The sequence below is a fragment of the Phodopus roborovskii genome, unplaced genomic scaffold (assembly GCF_943737965.1).
Source record: "Phodopus roborovskii unplaced genomic scaffold, PHOROB, whole genome shotgun sequence".
Taxonomy (NCBI): domain Eukaryota; kingdom Metazoa; phylum Chordata; class Mammalia; order Rodentia; family Cricetidae; genus Phodopus; species Phodopus roborovskii.
Genome location: NW_026126651.1, coordinates 4,767,045 through 4,781,158, shown reverse-complemented (window position 1 = coordinate 4,781,158; position 14,114 = coordinate 4,767,045). Strand labels below are relative to the sequence as shown.

Here is a 14,114-nt window from a genome sequence, read left to right as displayed (position 1 = left end):
AAACTCTGGTCTTCTATGACAGAAGTATGCTTTCTTAACCTTTTTAATCTTTGTTTCAAACTCCCAAAGATGTAGCTCAGGCTGTATTCAAACTCATGACCCTCTGCCTTCACCTCTTCAGCATGTACTACCACATGCACCAGAACTACTGGCTAATTAGGGTTCTTAAAAGTCACGGTTCAGTCATTCCCTCCATTTCTAACTCCGCAGAGACTTGGAAGGCTTCTTCTAGAGTTTTCTCTCTGGGTACTCACCCCATTTCTTACCTGACACGTTCACATTCATCTTCTATGGTCGGCTTTTACAATGTTCCTCTTTGGGGTAACCCTTTGCCCTGGTCGGAGGAGAAGGCTAAAGTTCATGTCTCAGTGAGGGCATATTTATGTATCATGAAGAAACACGGCAATAATGTCTGCTGATGATCTGCTTCTAAGTCTGGGGCCTCTGCTTGGAGAGCATCCGTGTATGTGCTCCCACAGTTTCTGAGGGGGCAACAAGCAGATGTAGAGGCAGATGCTGGCTTGCTATCCCATTCTATCCACAAGGATACTCTTCCTCTTAGAATTCGTGTGCAGTCCTGCAGCCATGCTTAGACGAGATGAGGATGGAGAAGCGCGATCCCCCTGTGTCCGGAAATAGGGGAACAAGCATGAACAATGCTAGCACTGACACCTTCCTTAATACCTGGCTTCCCTTGTGTTTATAGCCTTCCACCCACATCAGTTTTCCTGCCGCCTTCTACGCTCACACTCCAGGCTTGCAGTGAACAATAACTCAACTGAGTTCCGTGCTGGCTAGCGTTATTTCAGCTTGACACAAGCTGTAGTCATCTGAGAGGAGGGGAGCTCACTTGTGAAATTCCTCCAGAAGATGTGGCTGTAGGCAAGCCTGTAGGTCGTTTTCTTAACTAGTGTTTGATGGGGGAACGGTCCAGTCCATTGTGGGTGGTACCACCCCTGGGCTTCTGGTCCCGGGTCCTATAAGACAGCAGCATGAGCAAACCATGAGCAGCAAGCCAGTAAGCAGTACTCTCTCATGGCTTCTGCACTCGCTCCTGTCCCCGGGTTCCTGTCCTGACCTCCTGCGATGATGAACAATGATGGGGAAGGGTGAGCCCAATAAACGGTCTCTTCCCCAAGTTGCTTTGGTCATGGTGTTTCATCACAGCAAGAGTAACACAAAGGAGGACACTTTGAAAACAGCGTGTCAGGCTCTCTCTGACTCCCATTTGCCCATGCATGCATGGAAGATGTCTGCTGCTGGTGCCACAATTCTTTCCCTCTACCAAGATTTCTGCTGTAAATGGGGCTCCCGGGAACATTCCCCGGAGACACCGAGTGGCACAGGAAGTCATCGGCTGCTTGAATTCTCTCATTAGTTCTCGGTGCTTTCTTCTCATGGCAGGGTTATGGGATTATTGTTAACTGTGGCTCTCCTCCTAAGACCTCAGTTACCCAACGATAATTCTTATTTATAGGTTGACAGCTCTTTAGGACTGAAAGGAGTCTAATGTTATTTCACTGTGTTTCATTGGGAAATAAATCAAACCACTTCTCTTTTTCAAAAATAAACATAAATGAGTTCTTCAGTGACTTGGCATAGCCATTTTTTTTTTCTGTTTTCTACAAGTGAAGATAGTAGGATGTCGAGGATTATCTTGTTGAAAAAACTGAATTTGACTGTTTTCAACTTTTCAAGTCCCTTTAAGCTGACATCATAGCTAACAAGAGATATGAGTTCAAATCCCAGGTGTGGCATGTTAAGTGGGCGACTCAGACAAGTAACTTAGCTTCTCTGAACTCCCGTTTCCTACACTAAGACAGAGGTGATGTAGACCTCAATCATAGAATTACATTTCAATCAAGCTGGTTAATACCTTGGATGATAGAAAGCATCACTTTCATCAGGAGCTGATGCACAGGCATGCTGGCGAGGGCATAAAGTTCAGAATTCTAAAAGCAAGTCTCTGTTAGCAACTATCAGACACCAAAGGAGACCTCATGCTTTCTGTCTTGGATTCCTGTGCTGTTTTAACAACCCGATCAACAATTACGTAACAGTAGTTTGGAAAAAATGAGCATAAATCCATTTTAGAAAACATACCTCCAGAAAAGATGGAGTCTGTATTTACAGTTGTAAGGTATTTTAATATTCATTGGGAACTACTTATACTCAGCAGGTGCTCTGACCTCCTTCCCAACGACAGTATGGTCTTCTGTTGAGTCAGCCCATTGTCCTATCACTTGGTGCACAACCCCAGGCCAGAGCATGGAAGTGCCAGTGTCACATCTAAAAGCAGTTGCTGTCTTAAGTCTGGGGTACGGTGTGGAAGAAGTAGCTGCAGCATCATTTGGTAGCACATGGATTAAAGCATATCTCAGTAAGATACATGAGTAGAGAAGGGCTAGATATCTTGAGCTCTCGGATGAGAGCCACACCATGTTCTGTGGATGCCCAATACATATTAATAGGCCTCAGTTGGGTGGATACAGAGCTCCTGGATTTGGTGCATTTAAAAAGAGTTTCTTACATGGTGAGAAAGTAACAATTGATTTTTTTTTCTTCATCTTTCCTGGGTCCTCAGCTGTGGCACTTCATCATGCATTTTTTTTTTCTAGAACACTTTCAGCCCAGAACGGGGTCCAGCGCACCACCTGCTTTTGCACCCAAGTGTTTGAATATAATGCATCGTGCTTTTACTCCTGACATCAGTGGGCACTCACCTTTCACAGTTTCATTACAGGGTAATTATACTCTGACTTGATTGCCCCTCTCACCATAATTTTGTTTCTTCTGTCCTAGATATCGATGAGTGTGCAGCTAAGATGCACTACTGTCATGCCAACACGGTGTGTGTCAACCTGCCGGGATTATATCGCTGTGACTGCATCCCAGGATACATCCGGGTGGATGACTACTCTTGCACGGGTGAGCGTTAAGAACGCAGAGCTGCTTTGCAGTGTCACTCTAGCCCTGCACCATCCCTGTGTCCTCCCGTTATCTCCTCACGCCTATAGTCCTGCAGTTTCCCTGCGGTAGTTCCCCCCTTCCTTACTTTAATACCATTTTTGAGAAAGAATAATAGTAAAAGCAGTTTTATCTGCGTAATTGATTTCCACAGACAGTATTTGTGCCTGTGTGCGTGGACATACATAAACGGGTGCGTGCGCTGAAGTTGAAGACCCAGTTGCCTATGGTAACACCGAGGGACCAAGAGATAGTAGTTCTAAAAATAGAAAGTATCGCACACCATTCTCTTGCCATCGTAACGAAGTGGGTATTTTTCGCATATGAGACAATGTCGGGAAAGATAAGCGTTAGTTTGAGAAGGGGGGTAAATGCATTTAGTGGTCAGAGAGTGGGCATTTGGGAGCCAGTCAGTATTATTTGGTGAATGTTTACTTATTGTGAGTTTGTCATCTCTTCTTTCTCTCCTAAACACCAGCCTGCAGTTGCCTGGTCAGGGGCCCTGCCTCTGTCTGAGAGGCAACTACTTGTCATATACCTAGTTTGGAGTTCTATTGTATTTCTTTGTGTGTATATGCATGTGCCTGTGCCTGAGCAAATGTGTTTGTAAGTGTGTGTGTGTGTGTGTGTGTGTGTGTGCGTGTGTGTGTGAACATTTATACACCATCAATTTTATGATCTTGAATGTAGCCTCTTTGAGTTTCTGCTCCCAACTCCTATCTTTCTCCTGAGTTTCTGAATCATATATCCAATCTGAGTCTATAAGAAGTCTTGTCCTCTTAATATGTGTACAACAGAGCTCTTCCTTTCCTTCTCCGTTTCTTCAATGTTTAAAAAGTTGGCAATAACTGTATCATCTGCCCAGTTTTTAAAGTTAAACATTTGAGGGTTCTGCCTGACCCCTCTTCCTCCCTGGGAGTGGTGGGTTTCATCTCTATTCTCATTGACTTAGTGTAATACTCACACTGTCCTAAGTCTGTGTACTTCCTTACATAGCTTTACCATGTAAGTGGAATTGCCTTACACTACTACTCTGCTATGATCCATTCTTCATACAGCAGCCAAAGCACAATTTAAAACATTTCTTTGTATTTGTTTCTTTGTGTATGTGCACACATGAGTGTGTACGTGGGTGGGTGCCTTCAGTGGCCAGAAAAAGCATTGGACCTCCCGTCACCACACTTCAGACTGGAGTTACAGATGTTGTGAGCTGACTGTTATATGAGTGCTAGGAAACAAACTCTGGTCCTCTGGCAGAGTAGCAAGTACTCTTTACCATCAAGCCACCTCTCCAGGAACCTAGAGCACATTTTTATGAACTGAAATGATACAAACACACTCAAAACTCTCCAGTATATCTCAGTACACAGAAAACCTATCTCAATCTTTATATTTCTACACAGAATGGTGGTTTTTTCCTTTCTGCCTCTAACATCTCTGGGCAACATTCCTCTCCTGCCATTATAGTACCACTAACCTTCACCTTGGCTTCTCTTTCCAGTGAGATTGCTGCTCTGCATGCCGTCACTTGCCTCTCAGATGTTCTTGGAAATCTCTTCAAGACCTGGGTACAGGTCTGTCTTGTTGAAATCTAAGCTCAAAAATGAAGCTTCCTTTGAGCAATGGCATTCACTATATTTCCTCTGTCATAACATCCGAATTCCATCTGCTGAGCATGAGATCCTCATACAGAGTTTTCTTTTTTTTTTTTTTTGTTTTGTTTTGTATTAATGACTTTTTCCATCTGCTTTCTACTCTGTCTTGACCACCTATGACATTGCCCGACACACACAGTGGTGCTCAGTGAATACTCTTTGAGTGAGTGAATGCATTAAAGTAATGGACCATGGATGGCCTTTCTACTTCAGAAATCCTCAGTGGTAGAATCTTACATCTTACGGGTTGTGAAAATTAGTAAGTATAATATATGTGAAAATAGTTAATGCAATACTTCGGTTAGCCAGGAAAGGGTATTGTACTGTGGCGGATAAGCTTAAATACAAGAAATTTCACAGTGTCACCATCACATCTCCCGGCTGGTTTTTGTTTTGTTTTCTTTTGTTTTTCAAGGCAGGGTTTCTCCGTATTGTTTTGGAGCCTGTCCTGGAACTTGCTCTGTAGACCAAACTGGCTTCGAACTCACAGAGATCCGCCTGCCTCTGCCTCCCGAGTGCTGGGATTAAAGGCATGCGCCACCAATGCCCAGCCTCTCCCTGCTATTTATCCATTGCTGATCAACAGGAGAGGTCTGCTTAGTGTTGCTTTGAGGTTCAAGCTAAGTTACTGTGATGAAAACTGCAGGGAAGAGAACATGGGGTCCTCTGCAGATATGAAACATCCCCCCCAGGCGGCGATACTCATCTGGACTCACTGATGAGCTGGAACTGAAACTTCCAGCCACTAAGGGAAGAGGAAGTTCAGCCCTGTGGTGTCTTTGGGTGGAGAATCAGACATATCTAGTGATCCTGTTAATGAACACTGCAAACTGACTGATGCTTGATTCTCAATATAATTTCTCTTGACACCGGAAACTCTCTGTAAATCATTTTGCTACAGCAGCTGACAAAGTAATCAGGAAGATGGTCTCAAAAAAGTAATTAAGGTTTAGGATGCAGATCCACAGTGGGGAGCTTGCCTAGCATGCGAGGTCCCGCATTCAAGACACAGAACCACAAAATAAAACAGCGACTTTTCAAGATTAAGTTCATGCATTATGTATTATGAGGGAGGTACTAGCAGACAGTCTTACCAAAAGGGAAGACTACTGATTATTTTCATTTTGGCAAGGTAGAAGGAGCTACTGGAATTAACTGGAACTGAAACGTGTTAACATATGGTGACTGTATTAGCTTAGAATTTTATAGTGGGAATTGTAGATGGGGAGAGCCAAGAGACCTCATTTTAGTTCTCATTTCTTCTCTAGCTTAATTCAGGAGCCTCTGACAAACACTTTCACAGTAAACCCAGTCCCTGGAACTCGGGTATCTCCCTTGCAATAGGCTAAATATAGTCTTTATTCCTCAAGATGGAATCCCTCCACCTAATACTTGACACTCACTTAATGATGAGGCAGACTTCTCCCCTTAAATAGTGACTGTCTGATGAAACAAACAAGATATGTGGTAGATTTCTGCCACTAAATCACTCTCTCTCACACACACACACACACACACACACACACACACACTCATGTAGATGTCTCATTTCTAGGTGACAGTGACAATTTGCTGGATAAATTGTCCGGTTTAGAAGCATCTGGCATTATCCTAACAGTTTGCATAACATTTTTGTTATTGACAGTCATTGTTTCCAAAGATCACTGTAGTCTCCATTCTGGGCCAGTTATCTACTGTTGCTGCTCCACTGTTGGTTTAGTCTGTCAAAATCATATCTGCTTATCTTTCTTTTCTGTGTATGTATTCCATGCAGAACTCAGCAGCCTTTGCTTATTAGGCATTTGGTTAAGATCAAATGAGGACATCAGTAGACATACTGAAAAATTTCATGCAACCAATAATTACTGAATATATATATATATATAATATATATATATTATATGTATATATGTTGTTTCATACATTCATTACCTGACATAATTGATATGAAATCAATGTCCTCCATGAGTTACGAAATACAGTCACCTAGATTAGGGGGAAATGACCCATGCACCCACAGAGTTCATGGCTCATGAGGGACCAGCTTCACCTTGAGAAAGCTCTTATTTATTTACCACCAGAAATATTCCATTTGTCAAACCAAACTATCCTCTGTGGCTCGGAGGGAGTAATGATTGCTGAGTATTAAATGCTCTATGGTCTTTACTCCATAACAAATATAACAGAAGGGCCCTACACCACCTGTCAAAAGTATCTTCTGTCAACAGTTCTCTCAAAAGCCTGAACCTGAAACAGGAGATGCCACACTGGACCTGGAGAAGAGAGGTCAAATAAGAAACAGATTCACAAACACAAACAGAAAATGGACCTGGGTCTCTGTTAGTAGATTGATCCCGTGCCATGTAGATAACGTGGGGCACTATCCCAAGTAGTATATTAAACCAGGTGTAGTGGTGCATCTTTCTAATCTCGGCACCCTGGAGGTGGAGGCAGAAGGATCAAAATCCAAGGCCATCCTTGACTGGCTGCCTAGTGAATTTGAGGCAAGCAGGCCAAGCTACCTACCTATTGGGCACCAATGCTCTCAGAGATTCCCATTGGGAAAAGTTGTCTGGAACTTGAAAGCATAACTCAGTCATTAATCCCAGAGACTCAGGGCTATCTCACACTCTGTGTTATATGTAATTTTCCCTGGTGCATTTGAAGAATGGACCCTAACATATTTGGCTTTGGACACTGGGGGTTGAGGAGTAAAGGTTGCCTTGAAGAGTTGTGTAAGTCTGGAGCATTTCCTCTCTCATCTGAGGTTCCTTAGTGGATCCTTTATGAGTCTTGAAAGGGTGGGAGCCAGTACTTAGCTTTGCGTGTAGGGAGAGACTTTTCTGGATACTCCTTTAGTTTTTGAGATGGCCAAAGGCTTGATTTGTTGCCTCCTGACTTTCATTTCTCCCCAACTGAGCTCTGTGAGGTGTGGCTGTTTGCTAAGGTGTTATCATTAGGGACACAGGTAACTTTAAGGAGAGTCTTGTGATTTGCAGCAAAGGCAGGTGACAGTAGAAGAGGTGCTTGATAGTAATGGGGAAGCATTCATTTTTAGATCAAAAACTTCCCATGAAGGTAGGATATAAAGAGAAAAATGAGACAGCAAACACCCTGTGTGATTTCCATTACCTCACTAAAAAGATTTTTGTTTTCTTAATATTGGTGTGGAAGAACCCTTGAAGGATGCATGTGTTTAATAATCTCAGATGAAGCTTAGTTAAAGGCTTAGATATGAAAGTCTATTAACTTCATGGTTACAATTAAGCACCTTGGAATGAAGCAAGGTTAGGTAAGTTCTTAAATGTCTCACGAGGAACAGTTAGCTGGTGGAAATTTTAGGGTTGTTTTCTAGAATATGCTTTCAGCATAAGGTTGATGATACTTACTTTCCAAATATAAGACAGCTGGCATTCTCCCATTTAGGATTATATGCCATGTGAATTGGAGAGAACATTTTTCAACCTGATAGGATATCATTGTAAATTATTCATACCTTTCAAGTGTATGCCGTATGATGGCTTCAGAGTGCTTGTAGTTTGTATTTTGAGCAGTCTGTCAGCATTGGGGAACAGGTTACTGGAGTAATTACTTGCTTTTGGCTTAAGAAGGGTGATAACACTGTAGTAATAAAATGAATCAAAAGCCTATAGACATACGTTAGTTTTTAAAAAAATCCTATCACTAATTAAACTCAGTAGGTTATAAAAATAAGAAGAAGACAGTAAGTGAATGGGAAGGGATTTGGGAGTAGTAGAAGAGAGAATAGATAGAACAAAAATACATTGCAAACATGTATGAAAGTTTCAGAGATTTAATACATCTTTAAAACTGAAATTTCCATGCCAACTATAGAGTATAGATTTTTTTTTTATTAGAGATGCAATATATTGAATAGGAAAAGTCACAATTTGGTATGGCATGCTTTGTTGACTCCCACAGGAGGCCTTAAGGTTTTTGAAGAGTGGATGGGGGGAGGAGGAAGGAGGGGGGAGGGAACAGGAAGAGAGGAGGAAAGGGAAACTGTGACTGGTATGTAAAATAAATTTTTAAAATTAAAAAGTCACAACAAGACATCTTTGGGTATCTGAATACTTACCTACAAGGTCTGATTCTTTTAAAAGTGTATTTGCCTTTTGTCTTGATTTGTTGGTTTGACCTTTGCCTCTCTTTTTCTTGCCCCCATTTGAATAGATAAGGGAACTCTGTTGTCCACCACTCCTTCCAAAAGCAGGCATGTGACTGTGCCAAAGTAGCATTACAAAATCATGACCCACTAGGACAGAGACTGCCAATCTTCACCTCAGGTAGACACACCTGAAGCATGTTTAAAAAGAGAGTAAATTCTGTCCTGTGTGGTTTTGATTTCTTTGTGGCTAAGGCTGCGAATGAACCGGCCCTCTGCACTGTTGTTGAAATACCTGTGTGTGCAGTCAGCGCTGTGAGGGTTATCTGGGAATGGTGCTGGCAGACATGGGTCAGTGAAAGCTGAAGCTCAGACTGTGCTTATGGGAAGGTCCTGCCTTCAAGGCTGCGGTTTGAAATGGGCGAGGCGCAGGGAAGAATGGTGCTGTGTGATGTCCCCACAGGTGGGAAAGACCCACATCTTTTTTTTTCTTTTAATTTAATTGATTATTTTACATGGCGATCCCAGTTCCCCCTCCCTCCCTCCATCCCTCCCTTTTGCCCTCTCTGCCCTCTCACAGGCACTCTGACTACCCTCCCCTCCCATCCCCCAACCCCAATTCCACATGTAGGGCAATGCCATCCAGGTGGGGTCATGTAGATCTGACAGGTCATGTGAAGTAGGGACTAGGGCTTCTCTCCTGTCTCTAGGTTAAGGCAGTTATCCCTCCATGGGGGATGTGTTCACAAGGTCCTTTTGTGCACCAGGGATACATCCTGGCTCCACTGTCTGAGGTCCCTTAGACTGCTCAGTTCTTCTAACTGAGACCCATACTCAGTGGGGTCTGAGTCAGTCCCATGCTGGATTCCCAGCTATCAGTCTGGGAGCCCGTCTGCTCCTCCTTGTTCAGGTCAGCTGTCTCTATGTGTTTCCGCAACCCGGGCTTGTCCTCTCCATCTGCATCTGGATTCTAGTTCAACTCAGTGTTTAGGTATGGGTGTTTGCTTCTGTTTCCAACAGGTATTAGATGAGGGCTCCATGGATAAGTTAGTTGGTTGATCTCACTATCCGGGATGGTTGGTCAAATTGTTAGTTGGTAGCAGTCTTATAGGTCTCTAGACCTTTCTTTAGGTTCAGTTTTCTCTTCAAACCAATAATGGCTCCCTCTTTTATGTTCTCTCTCTCTGTCTCTGTCTCTCTCTCTCTCCTGTCTTCTATTCCTACCCTGACTCAATCTTCCTAGTCGCACGTGCTTTCCTCTCCTCCTCTCCTCCCCTTCTCATTCTCCCACTTCTCTCTCCATTCACTGCCCCCCCCACTTCCCCTGTGCTCTGGGGGACCTGTCCATTCCCCCTTCTGTGATGGACTTTATATGAATCTCTTAGAATACACCTTGTGTCCTAGTTCCTCTGGTGGTATGAATTATAGGCTGGTGATCCTTTGCTCTGGGTCTAAAATCCATATATGAGTGAGTACATACCATGTTCCTATTTTTTGACTGGATTACCTCATTCAGGATGATTTCCTCAAGTGCCATTCACTTGCCTGCGAATTTCAAGATTCCATTATTTTTTTTCTGTGGAGATGTGCCACATCTTCTTTATCCATTCTTCAGTTGAGGGGCATCTAGGTTGCTTCCAGGTTCTTGCTATTACAAAAAAATACTGCTATGAACATATTTGAGCACATGTCTTTGTTGCATAGATGTGGATCATTTGGTTATATGGCTAAGAGGGGGATTGCCGGGTCCTGTGGTAAACAGATTCCTGAGGAACCGCCATACTGATCTCCAAAATGGCTGTACAAGTTTGCACTCCCACCAGCAGTGGAGGAATGTTCCCTTTCTCCACATCCTCTCCAGAATAATTTGTCATTGGTGTTTCTAATTTTAGCCATTCTGGCAGGAGTAAGATGGTATCTCAAAGTTGTTTTGATTTGCATTTCCCTGATAGCTAAGGATGTTGAGCACTTTCTTAAGTGTCTTTCAGCCTTTTTGATTTCCTCTGAGAATTCTTTCTTCATTTCTGTACCCTATTTTTAAATAGGGTGTTTATTTGGTGTTTTGTTGACTAGTTTCTTGAGTTCTTTGTATATTTTGGAGATCAGCCCTTTGTCAGATATAGGATTGGTGAAAATCTTTTCCCAGTCTGTGGGCTGCCGTTTGGTCTTGTCCACTGTGTCCTTTGCCTTACAGAAGCTTCTAGGATTGAAGAGGTCCCATTTATTAATTGTTGCTCTCAGTGAAGATCCAGAATCTTAAGCTGTGCCATGGATATCCTGGTAGGACAAGCTGGGCATTTCCATGGTGACTTCTGTGTTGCGTGTGTCAGACCGAGCACTCTGTGCCAACACCTTGGTTATTTGGCACGCTGTAGAGCTCACATGACCCTAAAAGGAGTGTGCAGGAGTACCTGAAGGACAGAGAATTGCCACAGAAGATCTGAGTCTCAGCACCACTCAAGGTGAATGGAAGAAATGGTACCTTTTTATTGTTTACCTTTATTTTTATTATTATACAATGCATTATTTACACGCCTTTGGACTGGCATCCCTGTTCATCACAAGTGAATAAAGACAAAGCAAAAAGAAATTAATAATAGCAAAGTACGGTATATACGGTCTCTCTTAAGAGGGATTATGTGGGGGAGGAAATTATTGCAAAATCTCGTAACTTGGGTTGTTTTATTACATCTCCATTTGTAGTACTAGAACATTCTATGTTACTATCATGCTGAGATTAATTCAGTCTGGAAAATGCATGTCGGGAAGGCCATCAGAGAATGTTTAGCTTGAACTTTTATGATAGAAGTCATTCTGAAGGACATGGCCACTGTTGGGCTTCTTTGTTGTTTTAAGTGGAGGTTTTTTTTTTTTTTTTTTTTCATCCCAGTCTGTGTTGTGAAGGAGCAGAGTCACGTGGGCCATTGTAGCACAACCAGAACAAATGATGGAGCTCACCCCTGGGGTGTTTGTGCACAAACCTATTAAGTACTGCTCTGCCCTTGACCCAATTCATCATAATGGCTTGTGAATATTTCTGTACATGCTATTGTTGGAGTTGTTCTTTCAGAATGACAATTAAACTTCTCATAAAGAGGTTTGATTAAGGATGTCGCAGCACTTAAGAACTCTACAGGCTGGGTTATAGACCCATCACATCTGGATCTGGGTCATCCAACGAGTAGGTATTTCTCTCTAACAGCCTAGCTTCCCATCTTATATTCTTTATTTCCATCCTAAAGGTATAATGTGTGTGTGTGTGTGTGTGTGTGTGTGTGTGTGTGTGTGTGTGTGTGTGTGTGTGCATGTGTGTGTGTGTCCATCAAGAGAGAGACAGAGGGGACAGAGTCAGACATAAAGTTTTTCCCTCAAACATTTTATAAAGTTTAATGAAGTTTTTTTTTTTTTTTTTTTTTTTTTTTTTTTTTTGTCTCTTCTAAGATCAGTGAAAATATTCACTACCTATTCCATTTGTAGGGAAAGTCTCACTAGTACCATGGTTTGATTATGTCACTTACCGTGAAAATTTGAAAGACATTTACATCATTCATCATTCTCTACTTCATAAATAGCCATGTTTCATTGGAAGAGTGGTGTTACCATGACATGTATGTGTTAGAGAGTTTAGGTGATTTTACGGAATAAATCAAAAGAAAAGTACAGAACAACAGCCAGTGACTGAACTGTCTTATGAGGTAGGTAAACTCATTCTCATGTGACTCATAACCCAGAGACATGACTTTTCAGTTAATTCACCTGTTCCATTTCATCTTCAGTATGAATATTCCAGATTTTTACTCAAGTTTTCCATTAAGAATGCTTGGAACTTGATCATGTTCTTCCCATAGTCTCAAAATTAGCAAAACCTTTCCAAATTTGAGCGATCAACTCAACTGCATCTCAAACTCATGGAGGAAAGACCTTCCTTCTTGTCCCTTCTTGGGACACAGAATGTCGTTATTTGAAACACCATACTGTGCCATAGATTCATTGCAATGCCCTACTGAGTTAAAGTAGCTTGCTGTATCTATTCATAAAATGTATCTTGAAGAGGTAAAGAGCCGTTGCCTTGAATGTTTATCCTCTCTGAGCCTAGGGCAAGGAACAGCTTCTTTTGTGTACTGGTCAGCTTCCTAGCAACAGTGTATGTTATGTTGTGAAGGAAGGAGAAAATTTGTGTGTGAATAACATGTGTGCGTGTTAGAGAAACTGTGTGTGAATGTGCATATATAATTCTGTGTGTACGAGTGTGTGTATATATCGATGCACAATTGTGTGTAAGCATCTGACAGAATATATTAGATAGAGTATATTCAAAATTTGAGTAAATTTCTAAGGTTAGATATAATGAAAATAGCAATGTTCTTGAAATGTTGTGTGACTATCTGTAGATGGACATATAGGGAGATATTGTATATTTCCATACTTGTCAAGCAATAGGCATTTTCATACATTGCTGTGGAAATGTAAATCCTGCAACCTTTCCTGGGGGTCACCTGATGAGTATATCAGAGGAAGCAACTTTTTTATAGCCACTCATCTCCAAGATATGATATGTCATAATTATTTACATAAACTTTTCATTGTGACCACCCATTTCATTAACTGTTTACAGGGGTCGGGGGTTGAAACTACTGCAAGTATTCAGCAGTGGAGATTTGGTTAGTTTACATTGTTTACATATAATGGGATGCAGTATATAATAAATAACATTTAGAGGGCAGTTTTCAATAGAAAATTCACAGAACGTAGAGTCATAAGGCAGGCATATCATTTTCTACCTAAAATAACAAGTAGAAGTTATGGTTGTATATACTCAGCTGTACACGTGCATGGGTACAGAAACAGATGGGTATGTCTGTAACATAAGTAGATAATATAGAGTCAATGAGTGGGTGGCATTTTCTCTTCATTTCTACATATTTTTAATTTTTTCACAGACAGGAATGTAAGGTATCTTCATTTCCGCATATTTTAAAAACATTTCACAGATAGGGATATAAGGCAATCCCGTGTTTTACTATCAGAAAAAATGCAATTAAAATATTAGAAGACAAAAACATCGATAAAGGTGACATTGTTTGCCCTTCAAAATCTCTCAAGGATTATCTTAGTAACTTTTTAAAGATAGATTGTTTTTAACTGCACAGTTCAGGGGTTCTCAACTTTCTTATTGCTGCGGCTCTTCAATACAGTTCCTCATGTGTGGTGATCCCCAATCATAAAAGTATTTCTTTGCTCTTCATAGCTGTAATTTTGCTACTCTTATGAATTGTAAATATCTGATATGCAGGTTATCTGATATTTGCCCCCTGTGAAAGTGCTGTATCACCCCAACAGGGTCATGATCCACAGTTGAGAGCTAC

The 14,114-nt window shown here is 41.7% G+C and overlaps 1 protein-coding gene across 1 annotated transcript in view; it reads left to right on the top strand.

Moving 5' to 3' along the window:
* The window catches only part of Nell1 (neural EGFL like 1), a 651,975-nt gene that overhangs the window by 288,922 nt on the left and 348,939 nt on the right, over window positions 1–14,114 (top strand). Inside the window, exon 12 of the mRNA XM_051174243.1 lies at window positions 2,803–2,928. Coding sequence (XP_051030200.1) covers window positions 2,803–2,928 — 126 coding nt within the window. The remainder of the gene's footprint in view (window positions 1–2,802; window positions 2,929–14,114) is intronic.